Source organism: Strigops habroptila, chromosome 11, assembly GCF_004027225.2.
Source record: "Strigops habroptila isolate Jane chromosome 11, bStrHab1.2.pri, whole genome shotgun sequence".
Lineage (NCBI taxonomy): Eukaryota > Metazoa > Chordata > Aves > Psittaciformes > Psittacidae > Strigops > Strigops habroptila.
In genome coordinates, this window is record NC_046360.1 from 2402537 (window position 1) to 2427768 (window position 25232).

General features: G+C 35.9%; 1 protein-coding gene across 13 annotated transcripts in view; it reads right to left on the minus strand.

Moving 5' to 3' along the window:
• KNTC1 (kinetochore associated 1) overlaps positions 1-25232 on the minus strand; it is a 37145-nt gene that overhangs the window by 5019 nt on the left and 6894 nt on the right. For 3 of the 13 annotated variants that reach the window (XR_003993656.1, XM_030500766.1, XM_030500768.1), the window contains exons 14-57: positions 24762-24805; positions 24585-24650; positions 24411-24486; positions 23652-23777; positions 23468-23557; positions 22849-22914; positions 22677-22738; positions 22165-22276; positions 21299-21442; positions 21047-21103; positions 20863-20964; positions 20251-20367; positions 19615-19758; positions 19309-19407; positions 18785-18888; positions 18511-18616; positions 17872-18006; positions 16885-17004; positions 16159-16228; positions 16016-16083; positions 15144-15436; positions 14320-14492; positions 14034-14131; positions 13106-13247; positions 12135-12191; positions 11452-11615; positions 10772-10876; positions 10179-10307; positions 9357-9473; positions 8869-8978; positions 8419-8629; positions 7649-7738; positions 7125-7296; positions 6627-6685; positions 6274-6490; positions 5718-5791; positions 4687-4897; positions 4470-4579; positions 3810-3859; positions 3366-3444; positions 2603-2721; positions 1641-1776; positions 1243-1338; positions 276-332 (exon numbers count right to left, since the gene is read on the minus strand). Coding sequence is in view for 7 of the 13 variants with exons in the window: in XM_030500766.1 (XP_030356626.1) it covers positions 276-332; positions 1243-1338; positions 1641-1776; positions 2603-2721; positions 3366-3444; positions 3810-3859; positions 4470-4579; positions 4687-4897; positions 5718-5791; positions 6274-6490; positions 6627-6685; positions 7125-7296; positions 7649-7738; positions 8419-8629; positions 8869-8978; positions 9357-9473; positions 10179-10307; positions 10772-10876; positions 11452-11615; positions 12135-12191; positions 13106-13247; positions 14034-14131; positions 14320-14492; positions 15144-15436; positions 16016-16083; positions 16159-16228; positions 16885-17004; positions 17872-18006; positions 18511-18616; positions 18785-18888; positions 19309-19407; positions 19615-19758; positions 20251-20367; positions 20863-20964; positions 21047-21103; positions 21299-21442; positions 22165-22276; positions 22677-22738; positions 22849-22914; positions 23468-23557; positions 23652-23777; positions 24411-24486; positions 24585-24650; positions 24762-24805 (4977 nt within the window). In the remaining 6 variants the exon portion in view is untranslated. Of the gene's footprint in view, positions 1-275; positions 333-902; positions 1339-1640; positions 1777-2602; positions 2722-3186; positions 3445-3809; positions 3860-4469; positions 4580-4686; positions 4898-5717; positions 5792-6273; positions 6491-6626; positions 6686-7124; positions 7297-7648; positions 7739-8418; positions 8630-8868; positions 8979-9356; positions 9474-10178; positions 10308-10771; positions 10877-11451; positions 11616-12134; positions 12192-13105; positions 13248-14033; positions 14132-14319; positions 14493-15143; positions 15437-16015; positions 16084-16158; positions 16229-16884; positions 17005-17871; positions 18007-18510; positions 18617-18784; positions 18889-19308; positions 19408-19614; positions 19759-20250; positions 20368-20862; positions 20965-21046; positions 21104-21298; positions 21443-22164; positions 22277-22676; positions 22739-22848; positions 22915-23467; positions 23558-23651; positions 23778-24410; positions 24487-24584; positions 24651-24761; positions 24806-25232 lie in introns of those variants that run through there. The other 10 variants (XR_003993657.1, XR_003993658.1, XR_003993659.1 and 7 more) reach the window with 8 other exon arrangements.

Sequence of the window (25232 nt, forward strand, 5' to 3'; positions counted from 1 at the left end):
AATTATTCCCTAACACTGCTTTCCTCATCTCATAGTCTGAGATTTAGCCATATTTTAACTGATGGCAACACTACAAAACCATCCAAGTAAGTGTTTACAGAGGGAATCACAAATGCAAAATATGCTATTTCAGTGATTAATAACAAAGCTCATCTGCACTGTCATAAAAATAGTAATTCACAAAGAATCTTTTCATGCATAAGAGTTCATGGCATAGATGCTGCCATTCACATACACAGGATGCTAAATTCCTGTTAAGTGAAGAAAAAGCTTACCTCCCATAATGAATAAATCCCAGTAATTGCCATCAAAACTCTTCTTAAATATTGAATCTGAAAAGAAAAATAATAGATTTCATCATAAAATACTACAGTGCATTTGAAGATTTGGTGATAATCTACACAACTGCATTACACTTGTTGTCTTGTCTGCAGAAACTTAAGAGTCCCTCAAGGTACCTCTGTTCCTGTGGGAGGACTAACTGATGCATATGGAAATATGATTTATAGTTCAGTAAATTAAGTTATCACAAGGAGTAGCAGCATATGTTGTCTCAGGAAATAGCCAAGATTTCTGTTAGTCTTAATACAGCTGGTGCTGAAAATTTATGATCCCATCTTCTTTGCTATTAGTACCTGAATCTCATTAGATTACAACTGGCTTCAATACCTGCTCCTGATAGAGATTCAATACCTATCCTCATAGATAGGTACATCTGTTACCTCCTTAGGCTGTAGCAATGTTTGATAAAGTTTGACAATGAGAGGTAATTAAGATTGAGTGACAAAAATCAGGATTACTATTATCATACATACATTTTAGGGGTAATAGTTTTGTGTGTATGTACACACATGTATATACATAAATGCACAGTTTGTGCATATGTGTATGTATTTGCACACAAAAATATGTATATGTTGCAAAATTTATAATACCATGAATAAATATTTCAATTTATTATCATAGGATTTACTCTTGCCATCTGAAAGGCTTTGTGCCTTAATAAACCCCAACAAACTAGAACAATTTAAGATCAAAATTCTCAAGCAGTACTGCTAAAACACACATTCCTCAAAGCTTCAGCCATTCAGTATCCAAGAGCCCAAAGTAACCATGGAAATGATCAGTAATTGTTCACAGTATGTTTATAGTTTATCTATTTTCCCATTCTTTAGGAATCAGTGGATAAAAAAAGCCTTTTTCTCACCTTGCTGCAGAACTTCATGCTTAAAAATTCCTTACCATATTGAAACCCTGGAGTTTCTGTAGTAGGCCATTCCACAGTTGGGTATCATATACTTTGTATTCCAGACTAAGTTCTGCCACCAGTCTGACAGCCTAAAGGAGAGCAAGGACATGCTGTATTTTAACGTACATTCATGATCTTCAAACCTGTACTGCTTGCCAGCACACCAAGGGTTGGGGTCTTTTTTGTCACTCTGAAAGATGAGAGTAGTTGGGAGAGTACATATTCACTGGTATTTTTAAATATAATCGTGAGTAGTATGTCATGAGTAGAGTATGAATAGGACAGAGTGCACTGGAGCAACATGTTCAGAAATGCAGGTGCTATGTAGAAAGGTGAACATGTCACACAGCATGTAACAAACAAACCATTACACAGGATTTAAAAATCATACCGTGGGTTCATGGCTGTGATTCTTCCATAGCCCTTTGATCATTCCTTCCTTAGGACTCTTATGAAATGATTCGTAAGTATAGGGAATATTCAAGATTTCAAACTCTGCCAGGTAAATGCAGCATTTCAGAAAATACCTGTAAAAAAGTCCCCCCCAACACCAACAGTTAATGATGGTTACAGGGATTATTATATTATAATTTACATAATCAAGCTCAGGATAATAATGGAAAAATGTTCTGTTGCTTAAAAAGAAGAAAGGAAAAATAATGTAGACTGTATTTGTGCTTATGAAGGAGATTTTAATGAAGTAAAAAACTTTCTGGTAACTGCTTAGGGAAACCTCATTTATCTGGAGGATGGATGGCTTGAATCATCTCTAAAGAGAAACCAGTTACTATAACTCTTACAACTCAAATGTCATTCATGCACAGTGGCTGCATGTTTACAGAATCCCTTACACAGATGCAGTGTGATGAACTCTGATTTCACTTTCCATGAAAATAGCCCTAATTCCAGATTACCAGCATAGAAACTCATAGAAACTCTTTCTAAATTAGTTCTACAGATATTTTCAAAGTAACACCATTATGCTGTTGGGGTTTTGCAGAGGAATAGGTCTTTGCGAGATGGCCAGTTCTGAGATAGATGGATATGACATATATGGGTAGGAGAAAATGCTTCAGTCACTAGAGAAGTCACTGCAATCTGTGCAAAATGGAGCAAGATAGTTTCCATGTAAATGTCATATTACTTTCAGATTTACAAATTAGGACTGTGATGCATTTGATTACAGTGAAGTTAAAAGATCTAATTCTGCTCTTTAGAAATACAATTTAAAAGCTGAAGAAACAGATTACTAAAAAAGAATTCTCCAAATATCATGTATTTTTTTTCCCAAGGGCTGTTGAAGACCAACAAACCATCATTATTAAGGAACACCTTAAGGGAAATTCTTCTTACTTTACTTTCTCAATGGTTTTCTTGAAGAGTGATTCTACGGTGTTGGTATCTGCCAAGTAGAGCAGACATTTAAGTGCTCTGCTCCTGTGAGCAAACGTCAGCTGAGTAACACCAATCGGCTGAGAGGGGGAGAAAAAAATCACAGGGAAAAGTCACAATTGGTTGAACAACTAGAAAGAGGGTTATACATGTTTACTACATGTTTATTATAATCCTTTCTAAGACTTTTTGATTCATTTAGTGGAAATACATGCTAAAAACCAGCCTGGTTCACATTCAACTTTTCTACTAACCAGACTAACTATTTGTCAACTTCAAAGAATGCTGCTAAACCAGGTGGTTTTCTAGACTTAAGACTATTAATGCGGGCAAGAAAAATATTAGTGGTATATAGTATCACAAATACATTCAGACTGAAGGTTAAGATTCTGCTAAAACAGTTTTACCACTCTGCTTTAATTCCACCCAAACTTAGCCAATGTATCACACCAGCCTAAAGTACATTCTAAAAAGACATTTAATGAAGTTATTTTCAGATATTATCAGCAATAAATTTAGAAAACCCTGACGGTAAATAGCAAAATTCAATGGACACCCCAGTTCTACTCCAAAGATGGGGAAAGCTCATACAGAGACATAAACTATCTAACACACAGATACAGAGGCCTTATGTTGAACTCTGTGCAGTTAAGCAGACAACACTTGACCTTAGTAAGAGGTAAAAAAAGAAGTAGCAAGCTAAAATAAGAATTTAGGCACTTACAGATGTGGCGGATGTTGTAACTGCAAAAAGCAGTCTTGAACTGTAATCCATTGGGCGCGACTGAAGTAGATAGATAACTCTGCAAGAATGCATTTGGTTTTAATACAAGTATAGCATCACAACTGAAATAAACATATCAATATTCATTCGAATATAAATATATTTCACTGTCAAAAAGCGATTAGGGATAAGAGATTCTAAGGATATAGAAAATGAGGAGAAAGCCTCCAAATAGCTACTCTTAATCACTTACTTATATCTGTAAGTTACTGTGAATGGTGTTTCATTGCGTAAGTATTTGGTGATTTAAAATTGATGTCACCAGAAAGTAAAAATAAGACCACAACAGTGAGTTCTGAATCACACTGTCAGGTTTCTTTAAAAAGCCAGATGCAGTTAAACCTCCAGTTAACAATAATATTGCACATAAGACAACCCACATACCTTCGGAGTTCTTCATCTTCCTGTGCATCTCCGAAGATCTCTTGAGTTTTCTTTAGAAAGACATGAAAATCTAGTTGTGAGAGTTTTCTAAATTGTTTGGATAAATAAGTGGGTCATATTCTTGCTTAAGCCCTGTCTTAAAAGCTGGGCTCCTCAGCTAATGCAGCCACAGAAAGGAATTCTGGTTTTATCAGCCCTTCTTTATTTGTTGGCAGTCAACACCATTTCCCAGCCTGCTAGCTGGTGTTCTGAAGCAGAGGCAATGCCTTCTCCCTGCCCTTTCTCACCCAGGTGTATGCTGCAGAGACAGCAGTTACCTCTGTTAGCAACCCGAGAGGATTCATTCTCTTTCCAACTCTAAAAATCAGTGTTTGTTGATGCTAATGTATTTACACCTCCTTTACTCTGGCTACAGAGCCTTACTGTAGCACCAAAGATAAGATTTTAATCTCTCTGCAGAGAGAAGGGAAAGTATTTCAAACCCTTCTCACTAGACACAGTGGTGTGGAACAGTATTAGACAAGTACTGAAGTTGTTAGTAGTCTGCATTCAGGTGCATCTTAAATAGATTCATGAGTCTTTTGAACAAGAGGTAAAAATATACATATTTTATGTAATAGGTCACTTTTCTCCAAGCCCAAATCTCCTGTGCTGACTTACTTCCGAGGGCAGTATACTTGGACACAGCCATTTATCCAGCAGTTTATCCCATATTTTGTTCATGTCCAAATCATTAATCTCAGCTATCTCCTTAGCTGCCATGTGGATATCTACATAAACAGGGAGAGACAATATATTTACAAACTAGTATTAGCTTGCTTAGCATTTTTTAAAGAACTTCCTTTTGCTCCTTGGAAACTTGATTATGGACACTCACCTGGATAATCTCTGCCAGCTGGATTTTGGATTCTTTGGTCTATACTGTGGTGTTCATACAGTAAAGTGATAAGGTTTGCTGGCTTCCCAACAGACTTTAAATGCTCTCCAGTGTTCAGGTGATGTGTTACTAGGACGTTTTCTGTTGCTGCTCGCTTATACTGCATATGTAATTTCTTCTGTAGGACTTCCACTTTTTCATGAGAGTCATCCTTTAGCAAAACACCACAGTTTTATATAAAACAACCTCCTTTTACTCAACAGCACTAGAAAATTCATCTTTTTATAATCTAAAACAGTGAACTGAGTAGCAAGATCTGTTTTTCGGATGTGTCCCCATACCTGTACCTACAGGTATTTTTTTCTGTGAACAGACAGTATTAACCATCCTGCTCTAGCAAGCAAAATCCAGTTAAAAAAGTACCACATGCACCAGTATGTAAAATTAAGACATTCTGAGGTAAGATGGAGAAGGAAGAAGATTTAATATTATACCTTGGCTGCTAGAATTACAGTTTAATTTTGGCACAATTCTACTCAAAGATGTGACTAAGTATCAGAGAACTGTTTAGTGTTCACTGTGTCTCAACAACTCCATAGCAAATTTGATATTTATAAGCAAGGTTGAGATTCTTCTTCACCTTTCCCTATCAACCGTGTAAAAATGAGCCAGAGAATCAAGCCAAAGCAGACTTTCTTTATATGTACTGCTATAAACAGCTAAAGAATCTTGGAACTCAAAGCAAAAGTCAATGATGCCATTGATCTAAGAGCTGGAACAGATTCCAACTCATTTTCTTGCAGCAAGAAAAATGCAGCCAACAGGAGAAAGAACATATTAATCTTCCTTAAAATTCTATAGTATTTGTCCAGCCTTCAAGAACTGTAAGCCTAACTTTTGCTAGGTTGTGAAAAGGAGAATGTTATGGGAGAGAAAGGGTTGGTTATGGTACAATTTACACACCACAGTCCAAACCACTAACATCAGTACCCAACTATGCAACAACAGTCTTGCAAGCAGTTTACCATTACCTTAGCTGTAGTGTTCTTTAGCCATTTCTCAGTTAGATGGAGACAGAATTTCAATGCTTGAATATGGTCAGGACCTTTTTTAAAGATAAAAAGGGGGGAAGGAAGTAAATAAGTTTTCATTAGTCCTTTCTACAGAATATTCATTTTATTTCAAAGAATAAAAAAATAATAGATGCTATTTAAAATATTAGGAAAGCTCTTGTGCCTAAAGAGCAAAAAAATATCTATTGGAATGAGATAATAGAGAAGCCAGCTTAAATTTGGCTGAAATATTTGCTTTTGCTGGAAAACTTGTCTGAAGGTGGCAGGAACATGCAGAAACTTTAAGCAAGACAACATGGCTTAAAAAGAGCCAGAAAAGGATTTAAGAGTGATGCTGTGTTATAAAATGGCTCTTCTAACATAGTGCTCAAAATTGGATGTAGGAGACAAACGCATTTTTATTCTCAGACTTCCCAGGGTTTTATCCAACACTGAACAAATGTTTGGTCACGGGCTTCAAACCTGTTTTCCTCCTCCCATTATTTCACCCCTCAAGTCATCACATGCACCTCACCTGTTGGAAATTCTTGAGCAATCTTGTGAGCAATAGCTACAGCCCACTCTGGGTTAATTATAGACAGCAGATATGACTGGATGGTCTGCACGGTTTTAGTTGTTTCCTTGCTAACAATGGATGTATATCCAGTGTTTCTCATTTCAAATATTTTTGGTTTCAGTTTCTTCTCAAAGACATGTCGAGCTGCAGACATGTGTAAGGTATCCAGTGAAACCTAGGAAAACATTGAAGTAGGTGAAGAGTTGCCAGAAGTTCTATAGTGAGGCCAAAATCATGGAAAAGAAAGAAGCTGTTTTTTTGGGGGGGGAAAGAATGATTTTGAAATAAATTCTTTCAGGATGCTACTTTACCTTCATTAGTTTGGAAATCAGCAGAAGTGTTGGGAAGGATTCCTCACTGAGCTCTGCAGCTGAAGGGAAAAAGATAGATGATAGTATCACACATATATCGTAGTGTCACAGTCCTATTCAGCTTTATCTATGAAATTAAGCACTTTCAGTTTATTGTTAGATGCAGACTTCCATTGGGAGAGAAAGAATATAATCTTAATTACCCCCAGTGGCCTGAGAAGTGGGATACATGAGTTACTTTAGTCATTGAGAGGTCATAAGAAAAGTATTTGAGGACAGAATTCTGCATTGTTTATATTGTCTTAGCTCCACTGAAAGCCAGTTATCTCCTCAGTAACAATTTGGGAGCACAAGCACTTTCAGAAGTAGCTGGGATGAAAGCTGCATTAGTAAAGAAATACAATGAATATAAAATATATATGGTAGAACTGTAAAGTTCACAGATAGCAGAGAAAGGGAATTATATATATATAAAACCATAAAAAATACTGAACTTACATATAATGTTCCAGAAGCATTGTGCAGTTCTAAAGAATATCAGATGAAAGGGCAGTCTGGTTTGAGCAGCTGGAGATAAGGGAATCATGTGCTCCAAAACATACTGGTGTTCTAGGTCTACAGGTGAGGAAATTCTTTTATAAGATTTCAGATGTTTGAGGAGGCTCAAAGCCTGGGGGGGGAATCAAAACAAGAAAAAGTAAGAAAAAACTAAGGAAAAGGCAAAAAAGCCACAAGATTAGTGTATTTCTACCTGCTCCCCCAGTAAACATGCCTAAATCCTGGAGGAATTTGGGGTTTTTGGCAGAGTTAGTACATATTGGTAGAGTTTTCATCCCTGCTATAAGCCATTGCTGAGAAGCAACTAAAGATGACTATTTCTTGAATGCTATTTTCTGAATAAGGGCTGTGTAGATAGACAAATTCCATTAATTTCAACAGACTCTTGAATAGCTCTGCTAATAAATAGAGAGAACAGAATATAGGTGCTATTAGCAAGGTAATAGCAACGTATCCGGACATACCTGATTCAGCTGGATACTGGTGTTCTTTTCATCAGCATTTTGTATCACTTTCAGGACAATTTCAATAGTTTCATAGTCATAAGGATCAAGCTGTTCAAAATAATGATTTCTTTTATAAGCTCTTATATGATTTGTTTTATAAAAACATACAACTGAGTTAACTTTTCCCAATTTTAATACCAACTTTTTCTTCAGCGTTACGTCAATAGAAGCACCATGATGTACTTCTCTAAACCAAAAGACTTCCACTTCAGAATTCTAAAGCCTAAAAAACCTGTCAGGATGTTGCAAAGACCAAACAAAGTGATAAAAAGAAAAACAAACAAAAAACCCCAACGCTCTCTTCCCCCCCAATAAGAAAAACCCCAAACCCAACCAAACAAAAAAGAGCCAACCAAGATGTAAATCATTTGCCCCTATCTGTTCTTCATGTAACACTTTGAATTATTTCCAGTTTGCTGATACTTAGAAATTACTTTTTTCCTTTGATTATTTTCAGGTGGTTGTTTTTTTAAGGAAGGTTGGGAAGAAAGACTCTACCTGTCTTTAAAGAAAATTAGATATGTTGCTCTATTTTTTTTCCCTAGAGAAGTAGAAACCCAAAACTTATCTTTTACATTCTTTAGGAACGCTTGAAAAAATGTAACCTTTTCAATATTTCTGTGTTGCTATTAATGTGTCATTCAAGTGACATGCACCATTTGAGGCTCGGTACATACTCCAGGGATTCTTTGTGTTTCTTTTGGTGTGTTGTTTTAACATTGTTTTACCTTGTACAACATTCCACTGAGGCTGATGACCAGCTCTTCCCTGCTTTTCAGCAGAGGAATTATTTCCAGTGCTCTAGCTAGTAAGATGGAATGAGATTGCTTCTTCCTGCATTCTGCAGAGTCATCTTCGACATGATTTGTATTAGCATTCTGGAGAAGAAGCGTCTCAATGCAAAGCTGCAGTGCGGCATCACTGTCCAGCTTGAAAGTACTGGAAGAGGACAGAGTATTATTTTTCCTGTGACCTTTGGTGTTGTCAAGGTGCTTATTTCCTTATGAATAATTCACCAGAGAGCAGTATGTATTCTGATTAATACTAAAACAACCCCCCGACAAACAAGAATTCACATATTACATGAATTAGGATCTATTTAAACTCAAATAGATTTCAGGAGGCCCGGTTATTAGTACAGCCACAACTAAACACAATTGATTTGCTTCAGTTCTTACCTGCAGTAATTCAATATGAGATCTGTGTCTGCTTTTGGATTTTGTACCAGTGTTCTTATGAGCTCCTTCTTCCTTATAGCTGGTTGTCTAAATACAGTCTCAAAAGAAATCTGCAGATAAACATTTTTATCTTCTTTCCAAAGATGTCTTTAAGACAATATCCAGACTAATTCCTACATAGTCAACCTTTTATGTTTTCTTTACTTTCAGACACTTTCAGGGCAGGAAAAACAAGTGCATTTGCTGACTATGCCCTGTGCCAAATAATACTTAAGCACTTGAAATTTCTTTTATAGCACCCTCAGTTATTGCATTTCTCAGTTTCTGAGGTTTATTTAAGCAGACAATCAGAATGAAAAATTAAACCCAAAACCCCAACTTATATTTGAATGGGAAATGTGTCTAAAAATCACAATGCCTCTCAGAATATATGGACATTTTTCAGTTAATAAACCCCTGACATAAATCAACTAACCAATCAAACTTACACCAAGTTTACCAAGTTGGATACCCCACTCTGCATCAGTAACCAGTTCTTGGAACTTCTTTTTTTCTTCAGCTTCATCAGATTGGTTAGCAAGCTGTGCTCCAACCAGAGCCACTGCCTGAAAGGAGTGAGAAAGGAAGTGAACACCAGTATACTAAATAATCTGAAAATTGGGTCTAAATCCTTAAAGGAACTTAAAACAATTCATAGATGATCACGTAACTACGTAAAATGAAAACAAGTCTCTCAGAGGTAGTATCAGCATTATCCCACCTCCTGAGTTGGTGGTTCAAAGCTACTTTAAAATCGAGTTTCTTTCTCAGAAATATTTTGTTAATATTGCACTAATGAAACTAGTACAAAAGGTATTTTTAGACACCTTGTTTTCTGCAAATTTACATCACTCTTCCCATTTCTTTGTTATGCTTTGCTTCCCATGTTCCTTTCTATTTTAATAGACTTATTTATTCATTCAAATTCTTGACAACTGCTGTCAGAGAACAATTTCTCCGAAATACAAGATAGGTATAAATTATGATGGGACCTGAAATAACCCCTTTCAAGCTTTGGAATAAGTCATGATGAGGTAACCTAATGCTTGGACTTCCATCATGCCAACTATTCACAACTGCCTGTGCACAATATTACGTTGTGTTAAAGAGAGGTAGCATCTCTCTGAGTGGCACCCTATGAAAGAGGAATTTGTTCAAACTGCTATACCCTTAATAATGGCAAACTATTACACTTCCACATGATATTGCTGATCTCTGTTTAAAGAACCATTCTCTATTTGCTGAAGAAATGCACTGCCTTGTGGATTTACCAAGATTTTTCTGTAATTTTGCCATGTGTTGTTTATGACATCCCACAGCTTATTGAACATATCTTCCTTGGGCAAAACTGTGCAATATCCCAGTGCCAGGTCCTGATCTATGAGACGACAGTTGAACACCTGTGTTTTAGGGAGGAAAGGAAAGAAACATCCCAAAACAACAAGTTATAAACTTTAGGAATTTATTTCAATAGTTCTCTTTGTATGAAGTATGACATATGAAAAGTGCTCTGTAATTTAGAGGTGTATTGGGTGTTTAAGTCAAAGGGGAAAAAAAACCCAGAATAAAAATGCATTTCAGGTTTTAGAACTTAAAAACTAAATATACTGATGCTAGTCTTAAAAGTCACTTCCCTTAGTCTAAACCTTAAAAGGTGGTATATTGCAGGTTTTTCAGACAGCTTTTTAGAAAGCTGCCCTCAACTAGAAGTCTACAAATCTAAAATGAAGCCACGATTGAAAATGAGATGGAGACCTACAGATCATAAAGGCCATGATTATAATTTAGGAGTCCTTAAAGGATCCCACAGAGATGAAGCTTCCACTGTGCATAACCTCTCAGGCAGAGCAGCTAGCAGTCTTACCTTGTGTAGTAAGGCCAGGATAGTGCTCATAATTACTGAAGTACTGTTCTGTTTCATAGCAATGACAAAGCGATTGGTTTCAGCCAGTGTATTGCCATCATGGAGCTATTATAGAAAACCAACAACTAGTCAGCACATGGTTAACAATAAATTCTAAGCCTTCAACTTCTCTTGTAATTTATAGCAGAATAGGAGGTACTATAGTAATTGTATTTCAGATTTAATTAAGGTCTTATAAAGATCTCTTCTAGAAAGAAGAGATCTTTTCCCATACTAACCAATGGTAAAACAATGTGAAAAAAGCATAATAAACCATTATGAATATATAACTCATTATTATGTAATAATTATATAATAATATAATTCATTAATTATAGAATAATTTGTTATTATATAACAAATAATTCATTATATTCCTGACCTCCCTGCAGACACTGAAAGTTTAGTTCTGAACATACTTTGCAAAGAGAAACAGGAGACCATGAAAAATAGGAAAGAAACTACCAGCTCTCTTCACAAAATGACTCAGTATCTGATCAAGTGGTGGTAATTTTTACAAGGTCATGGCGACAGCCTTTCCCATACCTATCAAATTCTTATATATCTAGTCTAAACTTGTTAATAGTTGGCATACTGCTAAGCTTTACTCTCAGCAGAATTCAGCATCCTCCTTGCCATACCTTTTCACTCAGGGCCAGATCCATGTTATTTGATACACCATGCTGAAGGCAGGAGCCAAAGGAACACACGATCAGCCGCAGAGCCAGCTCACACTGACTGCACTCCATGAGGTTCTGCAGCACTGCGCAGATGGGAGTTCTGGCAGGCAGCAGAAGGTTCTGTCCTGTGAGATATTTCAAACAGAATCAACCCCAGAAAATAATTAGTATATTTATATTAAGCATAATATTGTTCCTGCAATGAATAGCAAAGCAGTTTATTTTTTTCTTCATTAAATTTATGACACAAGATCAGCCTTAGTTCCCTTTGAAACCTTAAACTTTCAGGGCTTTTATTTAACACAGACTCCTATTTTAGTCCAAAACCCAGAAGGTGGTCATCTTCTTGGAAAGGCTCTAGTGGATTCTAGCTCACAGTGGTAGAACTTCTGCACTGAAGTACAGGCTTTGACAACATGCCCAGAATCACATGGCTGAAGGGTAGCAATTACCATCCAAACTTGTGTCTTCTAAACATAGCTGAACCAGCTATCCCCTAGAATATGCCTTTAAGTGGAGCATCTAGGCACTCATTTAAAAATAATGATTTTAGTCATTCTTATGTAGGTTTAATTAATTTAAACCTCATGTTTTCTAGTGATCTGATTTATACTTTTAGTGTGGTGAATCTGCCATCACGATACCTTTAATAAATGCGCAGTTGGCCAGGCTTATGGAGTCCAGAGGATACAGCTTGTTCTCTGAAAGACAGACAAAAACACATCAGCAGTGTGCCGAGATCTCAGCACCACTATGAAAGCCTGAAAGTGCCTTAAAAATACTTCAGAGGCAGTACATAAGAGCCAGGACTGCTATTTTTAACTGTGCCTGACTAGAATATCTTTCCAAATGCAGAAAGGAACACAAACTAAGAGTTTCCAGTAACTACTTTGTGTTTAAATCTCTTACTTTTGATGAGACAGTCAACATAAACACTTCATCTGTGAAAGTAATAAACCTATTCAGACCAAATAAGCATAGCCTTTATAGGTAGATTTAGCACTGTGCAACACTATCTGCAATTATATGCTTTGTAATACATCACTGACACATTAGGAAAGAAAACATTTACATCAGGAAGTATTGAAACTAAATAATTCTCAAATATTCAGTGCTTCTTTTAGAGAAAGTGTCTTTTTTCAGCATCTACAACATTGTAGAGTTCTGTTCATAATACTTGAAATTTTCAGAGTTGTGTGTATCTACAATGGTATATAATACAAGCACAATTGTTTGTTGGAACTAGATGATCTTAAGGTCCTTTCCAACCCTTACGATTCTATGATTCTATGAAGTTCATCTTGACAGAATCCTGTCTCCATTAATGGCTACCAGACAATGTCTTCTCAGATAATAAGAACAGGGCAAGTTTATAGTAACACTTCTCCAGAGCTTTTCCATGTCTTCAGGTATTAGTCATTCAGATTCTTCCTGAACCAGAACAAAACCCATCACGACTTCTATACCCCCCCAATGGATGTTTCTTCCATGAGTTTGTCTAACTGAGATTTTGATAATTTCCACACATGTGCTGAATTATTTATATTCCTAGGTAAAAAAATCAGTGTGAAATACTGATTTGATATTGACTCAATGTTTAGGAAAGCAAGTTTACCACAAACAGGCAGAAGAGAAGAAATAGTTTCATATGCAACTGGAAGAGCTATCTGTGGATCAAGAACTATTCCATCTTCTTTAAAGAAGTCATCGTAAGTCCACTCTTCATAAGGATCTTTATCTCCTCCAAAAGATGTTGTCTAAATAAGAACATTGTCGAAAGCATACACAGTAAAAAGAACAGCTAATAAGGCTACTAACAAAGTAAAGGTTGCAAGAGATTCCAGTTTTCAAATACAGGAATAGAACAAGATCTATTTGAAAATGGATTTTACTCCACTACTTTTTTTGTTAAATGGCCAGTAGCATTAAATACATTTCCTACTTAGAGTGGCCACGTTTCTTTTTAATGTTGCAGTTATCAAGTTGTACACCCAAAATGCATTCTTAATTTAATGGAGGCTTTCAGAAACCTTCTTGGCCAAATATTATAAGCAAACATTTTTCAAATGGATCATCGTTGTAGAAAAATAACCTTCAGTGCATAAATACACTTGCCCAGCCACTTTGATCTATAAACTGGAAGAGCCCATTCATTTCAAGTAGCCTAAAGCACTGCAGGACCAGCCGGCTCTCCAGCAGTCCCGGCAGCAGCTAATGAATAAAATCACTGGTATTTTCAGTCACATTAGTGGGATTTATTATACTGAAATGTAAGTGAAAAACACTACTTGTGCGACAGCTGCACTGCTTTTAGTACACAAATCAGTTCACTCTTTACGCTGAAGTACACACATATTCAAGGAAATTTTTATTTATGGAGCTGTGGGTTGGGTTTTTTTGTGGTGGTTGTTTGCTTTTTGAATAGGCCCGTTAAATATTGCTGGAGAAATAGGAGAAAAAAAAGATATGCAGAATGAACACTATTCAGACAATCAAGACATTACATATGTTAAAAAAAATATACTTAAGTTAGGAGAAAATACCTTTGCTGTAAATCCATAGTTTTCTATTTGGCACTGTCTGTAAATTTCCTTGGCAGCCAAAGTATATTTACATAGTTCCAGAGAATCTAGTAGTAAATCTGTACAAAGATTTAAGATCATTAACACGCTGTGAATAGAAGGTTCATATGTCCTATAAAAATGAAACATGTTTTTGCAGCACCTATTTTTAAAGAGGCACATATAGAAATTCACTTTGGTTTCAGGTTTATTAAATACTGTTTGGAAAGTTGGATTTCTATGACGAACACAAATAAATGGTAGTTACCTGGACTACATATCGTAGCTGCTTGGCAAGCCATCTCATAGATCACTGCTGGAAGATTCATATCATTAGGAGTAATCATTGGGACATCAGCTCCTAACATATGACAAAGCCTTTGACACGCTGAAAACAGCAGCTTCCCTGTTTCTTCATTACAGTGATTTTCATAGAACTCCCTATTAGAAAAATAAAAGTTAAAGAAAATAGTCCTTAGGACTTTTACTTAAGGCTACATTCTGTTCTAATGATTTAATTATCTTTTACCTATTTTACCCATATGACTCACTGCAACTAAAACTTCTATGACTGAAGTGAAAAAATACAGTTGAGCTTAACTTAGACATACTACTAAAGCACACAGAACATAGTAATAATAAAAAATATATTGAACATTTTCATCTGATCTCTTTTGGGGGTGGTGGTAGTAAGTTTAAGTTATCTGACAACCTAAGCATGAGGCAGAAACCGTGACCCGGTACGTACAGTCAGGGTACAATAGTTTTCTTCTATCTATGTAAGCTGTCAAGTTCTCATAAAGGTTATTCAATATTGTGTCTTACTTAACTCTCACTATAAAAGTGTAGGGAATCTTTGTCCTTAATACGTATATTATGGCAAAAAACAAGTATGTTATGGCAATTCTGACAGACAAAAAACTTAACTCTATGCTCAGTGTCTTGTTTAAACACTCATTTAAAAAAGCCTGAACTAAACCAAACAAAAATCCCCTTTCCTTCACTCTACATCTACTTACTTCTGCAGAGTATCAGCTACAGCACAGAAAAGCCCATCAAAAGTTATAATCTTGAAAACCTCTACAGTTTTACCTGCATATTTTTACAGCATCTTCAACTTTTCCAGCATCCAGTGCTCTCAAAGCCAATTTTTCTCCCAGTTCTTGCTCTGACCTCTGCAGGAGCAGAGCCAGTTTATACAGCCTTGATTCAGTAGAGCGGTTCTTGCTTTTACCATCTTCTGAACTACAGTTCACTGTTTGTGCTTTTCTAGACTTTGACAGAGATCTGACAGTCTCATGAGCTTTGATGTGATTCTCAAGAAGCTTAGACATCAGTGAAGGATTCCTAAATTCTTCAACTGAAAGAAAGATATCAAAATCTTCCTGCAACAAAAACCATAAGATTATGTATTTGTATTCATGTAACTGCCTTTAAAAATGTTGGCTTCTTTTTCTGTTAAAATGGTTTTATTTCTTGTTTTATTCTTAGAGTAATAAATTCAGTACAAAGTTGACTTTACCCAATTCTCCCAATTATTGATTTATGTAATTAATTAGAGAATTGTGCTAGGCAGTAGGTAAGCAAAATAACAAAACCTGAAGGCTACTGCATGCTCAAATGCTGTATTAAACGGTTTAATTTTGCCATAATTACCATAATAAGATCTCATTAAATATCCCACTCCTCTATCATGGTCTCTTTGAACTCTCAGCAATTAAGAATTTGGGAGAATATCTATATTTTTTGGTTTAAATGGACAATTGAGTTCTAGTAATTGGGAACTTTGCCAGGCACTGTTGAAATTGGTAGATTAGCCTCCAAATCTCTTTGAACTCAATAACAAAAGCAACTTTGGCATATAAGTTGTAAATACAATCAATTTTTAATATCATCCATGTTATAAGAACAATTGGAGTAACGACAGTAAATCAAAACCAGTTTGAAATCATAAAGATACTTACCTGCAGGGTAGCAAGTGTTTCAAACATTTTTAGGTTTGCTTCACATTCGTCTTTCTTCAGAGGATTGTCTGTTGGAGGGGAAAAACAATTACTTCCTGACTCCATTTACAAATAAAATGTAAGACTTTTAAGTCGTAGCTTACCTTTTTGAATGCTGAACAGGAATTTAAGGACTTCCACAAGTGTCTTAGTCATAAACATTTGTGTTTTTTGCTGTGGGAAGAGGTTCATGTTTTGATTGGTCAAAATGTTGCCAGTAACAGACAGTGACCCTCAGGCTTCCACTCTGTTAAAATACTATGCAATGCTCTACAAACATCTTAAGAAACAATTATCAAGACTAAGATACCACCAGTTGAAAAGCAAGGGAACAGAAAGTTGCTGTACGTATGCATCCTTTATAGAAATAGCAAATATTTTATGGCTGTAATCTGTATGTCCTCCACACAGTCTGTTAGCTCTCACTGGAGTTTGGAAAGTATCCACCCTTCTCCCTTTGTTCTTGCTTCCCTTGCCCAGAATGACTCCCTAAAACAACTGTTAGCAAAAATATGTAGGACTAGAGATATAATAATGCAGCAGGGTTTATGAATTGAATTCGGGTAGCCATGCCACTGTGTGGAGATGCCTTTAAAAATAACACAAAAAATTATATAGTATACAGAATCCAAATAAACTCAAGTTGGAAGAGGCTTCAAGAGGTGACCTAGTCCAACATTTTTTGCTCAAAGTAGGATCAGTTCATCCTTCCTTTTTGCTGGAAAACACAGTTTTTACATTTGCATCCGCTACCTTTTTTAAGCATCTAGTTAAGAACAGTATTTAGAATAACTTGTGCACACACTTTATGATGTGAAATGACTCGGTACCTCTTCAGAATTCTCTGCTTTATTCTGTAATACCAGTGTTCCCCATAGGGTCAATCTCTCTGCAACTTTCTCAGATTCAGCAAGAGTCAGAGATTTCAACAAAGTCAGAGATTCCTCTCCCTGAAAGGAGAAAGAAAAAACAAACAAAAAGTAAGCCAGAAATAACTGAAAGAGAAGAGTGTTTGCTTTTGGAAAAGCTAAGTGATGTGTATGTCCTCGCTTTGAGACAGTGGTTATGATTATCAATAATACCAGGTGCTAATAAGGCAGAACAAATGTTAACATGAAAACACTGTTTTGCAGGGGAGTTAATCTGGCTCCTTTAATCAAGAAGCCTCCTTTTCTTCAGGTGAAAGCAATCCCAATAACATAACCAGGGACCACCACAGGGTATAAAGGTAATCACACCTAGTATAATGTAGCAAGCAAAGATAAATGTTTCTAGTTAGGATAGCAATGTAATTTAATGATAACTTCAGGGTTTTTTTGCTAAACTGGAACTTGAAATTATCTTCAAAGAAAGCTTCATACAGATAAACGTTCAACACTGTGTTGCAAGATGCACATTTAGGTGCTCTCAATACTAAAGGGGCAGGTCTGTACTCATGTGGGGAGGTGTTGCCCTAGAAGAAAGCATTTATCAGAAGAAAGAATCTTTCCCTTTTTTTGTTGGCAAGAAAGCAACTTGCCCTAAAACAACTCTGGCAAAACCAGTATGTGAAAATGTGCAGAGACTTCAATTTCAAACTTGTATATTGTGGGTCATAATTATCATCTTTTTTTGCCACAAAAGAAGGATGGTTCATGATGTTTACAACTCTGACAAAGGTCTTTATTCAATGTTAAGTGTAGGCTGTTGTGTGTACAATTAATAGAACTGTAATAAAAAAAGAAAAATTTAAAAGTGTATAAGTAGTACAGCTTGCCCCTGAAAATAGGCCTCAATGTCTTCAAATTGAGATGAAGTGACATGAAGTATTTTAGTACCCTTTCTTTGTCAATCAGGTCTATCATCCTCAGAACGTAGACTTCCACAGTGGGCAACATATATGCTGCTACAATTTTCAAAGCATCCTCCAAAGAAGTAGGGGTATCTTGTTTAAGAATGTATTTTGCTAGTCTCTGCAAGAAGAAAATGGATATGGACATTAGTTTGTTGATGTACAGGATAACAAAGGAATTCATTTACACACACTACTTCTGCAGTGTCATTGTACAGCTCATACCAAGCAAGTTACCTAGAAGTTTAAAACTTGACTAGATCATAACTGGCAGAAGATGGGGTTTGGGGAAGAGAATTATCCTGGGAACTCTCAAAATTCAGGGGACTCAACTGGCTCCACAGGATGGAAACGAACCTTTGAAGAAATACTGATGGTTTTTTATTATTAATGCTGTGCTAATCAGGTTGGGCTAAACTAATCTGCTAATTCTTAAAAAAAAGAGTGAGTTTTCAGGCAAAAAATGTGTCCCAACAGGACAAGAAAAACAGATGTTGATAACAAGTGGGAGCTATCACCTGCTAAGACTTATAAAAAGTCTGGCTTCTAATACCCCGTTAAAATACATGCAGATAAGTGTAGAGAATTTTGTTTAAGAGAGGTAAGAGTAATGCTGATCACTTACCATTATCATCTGCTTGTCCTTTAAAAGATTAGTATCTCTTATCCCATAGGCTCGCAAAAGCTTCTTCATCTCCATCAGTCGGTAACTTTCCTGCAGTAACTTTACTCTATGGACAAATTAGACTATTACTAATTAACTACCTACAGCTGTGTGATTTAATCATCATACTACACCTGAAACACAGTATTTCCCCTCCACCCTCCCCCCAAAAACCAGAATTCTAATTGAGAGCACACACAAACCCAAGGTGTAGGGACTGTGGATGTTGCCTTACTTGATGTGGTTCATTTCCAGATGCTGTTTCACAAGCTGTTCCACTGCTGCACTCCACGGTACCATAGCACCATGCATTATCTGTAGAACTGCATCAAATTTCAGCTACAGAAGGAACACAAAGAGCTTATGTTTCAAAATAGGTTACAAGGTATTCTATTGAATTATTATTCCCATGTGATTGATTTATTTAGGCAAGCAGTTTATTTCTTTGCCCATTTCCACTTGCATAAAGGGCTTTAATTATGATGCGTCAAGTTAGATTAGAAAATCCTCATAGTAGTTAACAACACTGTAAAGCTTTCATATATTTGAAAATTGGTGAATTTTCCACGTGATGACATCAAAACTACAATTAAATTCTCAAGCAAAGAACTTCACATGGGAGATTACTAAAATAGAATAAAAATACTATTTGCTCCTCCTCATGCAAAAATGCACTTGTGTGCTTATGTAAAAATGATGTGTTTCAGTCTGAACTGATGTGTTAGAGCCAATGATGCCTATTTCATAAAATATACTTACATCTGTGTCAGAGATACAGCCAATGACAGCTATTGCCTTTGCCTCCCATGCAGTTTCAAATACGGAAGTAGATCGTGTACGACAGCGTTCTAGCAAATCCTGTATATTTTGATAAAGATTATTTAGCATATTTGAACTCAGAAAAGATAAGATTCTCTTATAATATAAAATAGTAAGAATCAGTGAGTTCATTGAAAGGAGTAACCTGGTCCTAAAATTCAAGTGTAACCGAAAATGGCCATGAGATTTGTTTTCTCTTTATTCCTCTTTAAATAACTTCCCTCAAAAGGAAGGGAATCTGGATACCTTTATATACTGGAGAAGTAGTTCATCCTTTTGTAGATTATGTTCACACAGGTAGGGTTTTATAAACTTCTCCAAAATGGATGGGACAAGCTCTGGTGCCGAAATTTTATCAAACATGCGAAACACAATAGTAGTTGCATTTTCCTGGGCAGCAAGTAGAACAATGCCACGTTAGAACATCACATACGTAAAGGATCATGTACTAACATCTCTAAGAAATAATTCAATATCCAGCATCTACTGAAACCAGTTGAATGATTTCAAGAACTAGCATCCCTCTCTAGCTCAAATAAAAGCTTTCTTAAAGCTCCTTATTGTTCAGTTGTAGTTCTGATTTCTCTATTGCTAATGCTTGCTCCATGATACATGATCTGTAATTACGAGCAAATCACGGAGTTTAAGTCATACTTTCTCATAGTATCTTATCACATTATATATTTATACCCACAGTTGAAACAAAATTTATAACAACCATAATATATCAAATAGTCTTAGTGGTTTATGAACAGACGTTTATCCAAGTAATCCGTCAGAAACTTTAAATACTCCAACTTTAAATTACATGCTACAGGATTTTTCTCTTTCCCAGAACAATCCACTACTCAAAAGCACATTTGGAAGTGTCTGCAGAATTACCTTTTCAAAATCACAGAGTGCCAGCCTGCAGTTGTATTTTCTGTACAGATTTATTAGCTCTTGTAAATCATTTACCAGCTTCTTTAACCTACGTACCTCTTCACAATCAACACATCTCTGAAACAGTGTTTAGAAGTGACATGTTAGAAGACTTGCTAAATCTTCAAGACCATTAAATTACCATTAACATAAAATATCAATGTTTCAAGTGTTTAAAATGCACAGATGGTTAGCTTTGAGCTTTTCTGTCTCTACTTTCATACTACCACTCTTAGGGATGCTAGTACACCTAGAATATATAACATACATAATTCGATTGTGGTTGCACAAATTCAGGATTCATAACCCCACAGCTGGTTGATTTTAATAGCTGTTTCTCCAGGCCATAACACATGGTGAATTGCAATTACAAAAAACTTTGACAGAGAGGAGACATGCTTCTAATTTAAGTTTTTTAATCTTTAAACCCAAGAAATTCTTTCCTTTCATGGAATTAAGTCAATCTTCACCAAAACCAACAGTGACCTAAATATCATCCACTCCAACTCTAGCACAGAGCATATATTCTGAAGTCTCCTAGTAGGAATTCCTTATATTTGCTACATTTCTTACCAAAAGAGTCCACTGGCCAGAAACTGTCAGTCCCATTTCACCTTGATTTTTACTTGTAAAAAAAACCTCTGCCATTTGGAGTCCATTTTCTGGCCAATTTGCCTGTCCAAAATAATTGATATTAGCAAACTATATCATGTTTATAGAAATACAAGACATGCAAAGTGTCTGCAGAATGACTTACCTTATCCGTTAATTCAAGGTTTCGAGCACCTTGTTCCAGCCATTTTGCTAGTATTTTCTGAAAAGAACACAGTTGTAAGTAGAGCTCTACTACCTATCAAAGCCAAATTTGCCATTAGAAATTTGTTTTGAAAGAAATAACTTAAAATCTAAGTTGTAGGTAAAAGAATCCCTTTCAAAAAAAGAAGGAACAAGTTTCTGACATTCGACAATAAAAGTCTCAGGTTTAACTGTAAAATTATGTCAGCCTTACCTGTCCCTTTGGCACTACTCTTCTTAAGAAAGGGATCACAACATTTTTAAGCCACAAACATAGTTCCTTCAAAGGAACAGTGAAATGGATGGCATTAATCAAGTTCTCCAGCATTTTCTCATTAAAGCTGCTTTCAAAATCTGCCTAAAATATTAAAACCAGAACAATTTCAGATATAGAGAGTATTTGTTCTATCTGATATTTCGTAAAGCTGTTTCATTAACAGGAAGATGTGATAGATTTCACAAATACAAAGAGAAAATCTCAGTAATCATAGACAGGAATTAAAAGAAATAAAATAGCCCTATTCAGAATAACTAGAGCTTGATGATCTTAAACAAGGCAATTGAAGCAATTTCTTTGCAAGTTACTGTGACAGGATCATGTTCTATTACTTCAGCACTGGTTCTATAGTTCTGACTTGAAAGTCCTGCACTAAAGAATATAATAGCCCATAGCCACTATTATGAATGTGTCATTCAGAGTAAGGAGACTATATGATTATTTTTAACAGATTTTAAGGTAGTCAGCAAATGTCCACTTAAAACTTCAGAGCTGTGCTTGCAATAAAGTGAATGGAAGATTATAACCACCAAAAAATAAAGGACTGTCGTCCTTCAGGCATAGAAATACGCATTCTGACATCAGAAATACCAGTTTATTCCTAAATCAATAAGAAGTTCAGCCTTCTAAGGAGCTAGGTGAACAGGAAATCATTATGATAACAGATGAGGTTATGCCATAAACCTTTGCTTCTTTGAGGAGCAGTTTTGTAATGCCATTGCCCTGGTTCTGTTATATAAAGCTGGAAAGTTTGAGACTTAACATCCTCCATAAATACCCAAGAGATGCCTATGCCATCTCACCTGGTGCCTAAGCCAGAGGTACTGTGCACAGGATAAATTTCCTTCTTCTAGCTGAGAAAGGATATTCTTGAAAATGTCTTCGCTATTCAAGAATTCTGTCCAAGCAATGCCACTAGAAGCGAGAGGAGGGAAAGAAACTCTGTTATGATTATACATCAATATTAAAGAAGCTGGGGAGGAGAACCTCAAACCTTTTCTAGCTAGTACTATTTACTGTAAGAGACAACAGCAGTGTTAGACTATGTACATAAAATCACAGCCCCTTCTATATGCAATAAACAAACCCACAAAATCTATACATGATAGCGTATGTGCAACAGATAATACACGTTTACAACGTATAGGATGAGTCAACCTCTTTGCATTCTCCCTTCTCCACAATAGAGAAGAAAGGGTTTAAATTTTAATGAACCAAACTAAAAAATAACACCCCCCCCCTTAATTTCAATGGCACATACTTAACCATTACAATTAAATTGACTTTAAATCTTAATGAACAAACAGAAACAAACCTGAATTTCTCTAGTCCAAAAGCTCCATAGAAAGTTGTAAGCCTTGCCTGAGCTCTCAATACCTGAATGCAGACAAGAGATTCAGGGTCAAGGTCTGGACAGGTTTTAAAACTCTGCATTGTAATTGCTTATCTTACAATACTGTGGAGTCAAGAAGTTTGTCTGTCCTCACCTCAGTTATGGATACTGGAGCCCCATCAGATGATGGAGCAAAGGTTCTATCATCATTCTTCAAGATCTGAAACAAAGACATGAAATGGTTTGGCTGAGAACTCAGTACATACAGAACATGCCAAACAGTACTACAAATTCAATAAAGACACGAGCCAAAACTTAGTACCTCTGTAAACTGGAGTCTTTATTTTACAGTGTTAGACTCTGATTGGATTTCTACATGTATGCAGGATCAGACAGATATCAAACAGAATCAGAGACACATGTTAAGGCAGGAAAGACTAAAATAATGAAAACAAAAAAGGTGGCACATGTTGAGCTTTTAGTCCTAAAATTAGTATTTAAAAGGTACTTAAAAAGACTATTACTCAAAATAAAAAAAACCTGCTTTCTGATCCGAAAATAAAACTGTAAGCTCTTTTTTTGCCCTTAAGCAATAGCAAGAACAAGAGAGGAACAAGCCTTGCTGCTTCTTCACGTTCGGTAGCATACAATTTATAATGCATTTACTTTGTGAATGACTGTAACTGGTTTGAAGATGTCCCCCTTTTCAAATTGTACAGCAGCACAATAGGAATGGACGAGGATAAACAAGTCAACCAAATAAACCCCCTTACTCTGACTTTAGCGTAGTTCAACATTTCTTGAGTGGTTTCATACAGTGGCCATGGAGCATTTATGCAGTAATCCACAACAAACTGGCTATCCTGTTTGCATGAGAAAACAACTAAAATTAGTTCAAATCTTCTTTATAATTTGAATTATTTAATTAGAGAAAGAGGCTAGAAATAAAAAACATACCTGAATTTTTTGCAGGTTTTCTTTGGCTTCATTCACAAGATCCAGCCAGACCTCAGGACCATAACTCCCAACAGAGGCTGAAGCCAGTTTCTCTAAAATAGTGTTTGCTTTCACTTTATATACAAGCTGTTTAAAAAACAAAGAAACACGGTCTTCAATCTGATGCAGTCGAGTTTTAAGCAGGCAGTCTTCAACTGAAAACTACAGTTGTTCGCCATGTTTTTGAGATACAGTGTGTCCGTGTACATTGAATGATTTCACTACAGAAATGGATTACCAGTTAGTAACAATTATAGTGTCTTTTTTTTCATCTCACCAGCTAACCACAAAAACAAAACAAAAAAGGAGAGGGAACATTCAAACTTCATTATCTGAATAAAATCAATTAATGAAGCCAGGCTATGGATTAATAAATGAATATGAATTCTCTTTTTCTTAGCAACACAATTTCTTGCTACTTTCAGGGACAAATGTGCCTTCTTTTGATCCAGCAGTGCTCATTTTGATCAGAAGATGTACTTCTGCACCACTTCTGATTGCAAGGTTTGTTAGTTATTGTAAATAAAAACATAGCTCACCATGCAGTCATCTAATTTTGAACCGGTTTTCAAGTATAGTGAGTTGCTTTGCAAGGTAACATTCCCCTTTATTCGTAACATTTTTAATACTTTCTGTTGGACTACAGGGCAACAACCTTACTCATAAATTCACTTATACTAATTACTCTCCAAAAGTACTTATCAACAACAGATAACTCACCTCAACATCTAGTCCAAACTGAAGAGCGAAAGTCTCTGCTTCGGTGAATTTGTGCTTATGAAGTAAGCGACTGAGCCTAGGGGTGAAATAAAGTGAAGTTTACTACTTCCAGAGAAGTGCCAAACCACAGATAAGAAATAAAATGGTAAAACAGTGATTCACAGAAATCAGTACCTATTTTCTGGCAAGGCTTCAGTTAAACTTCTCATCACAACAATAGAAATTGGGCCTTCAGAAGGTCTGAGGATGAGAGGGAGCTATGAGTTTATCAACTACAAAACAACTCTACATAGACATAATATGCCATTTTAATATAATAATCATCTAGTAAGAAACAAAACATTATCTTACATCTGATGTTTTTCATAAATTCCTTCCAAGAAGTATATTGTATCCTGTAGTGTGCAATAACAGAAAACATTAGGTGGTAAGGGTCAAGAAAACACAATTGTAAGGCAGCATTTCTTAATCTAGAAACAAACTATTGCTTTTCTCTGATAAATTTATTAGGTTTTTTTAATGCTTATCATGTTATTTCCTAGGTAGTTTCCACTAGCTAAAATTTGAGGGCCTTAACACACTGAAACCACTCTGCTATCCCAGTTGAATTACTGTCAGGACACTGTCCACATGAGTGAATCATCTCCCCAAAATTACACTCTCATTTTGTCCAAGCCAGAAGCACGTCACACTGTACCCATCTTCATATCTTTTAGAATAAATCCCAAATAAATCCAGAGCATTTCTCTACACAAAGAGATTTTAAGACTTCATAGTTTTTAGCTGTAACAGCTGCAAGAATGACTAGCAGTAGTATTAAAA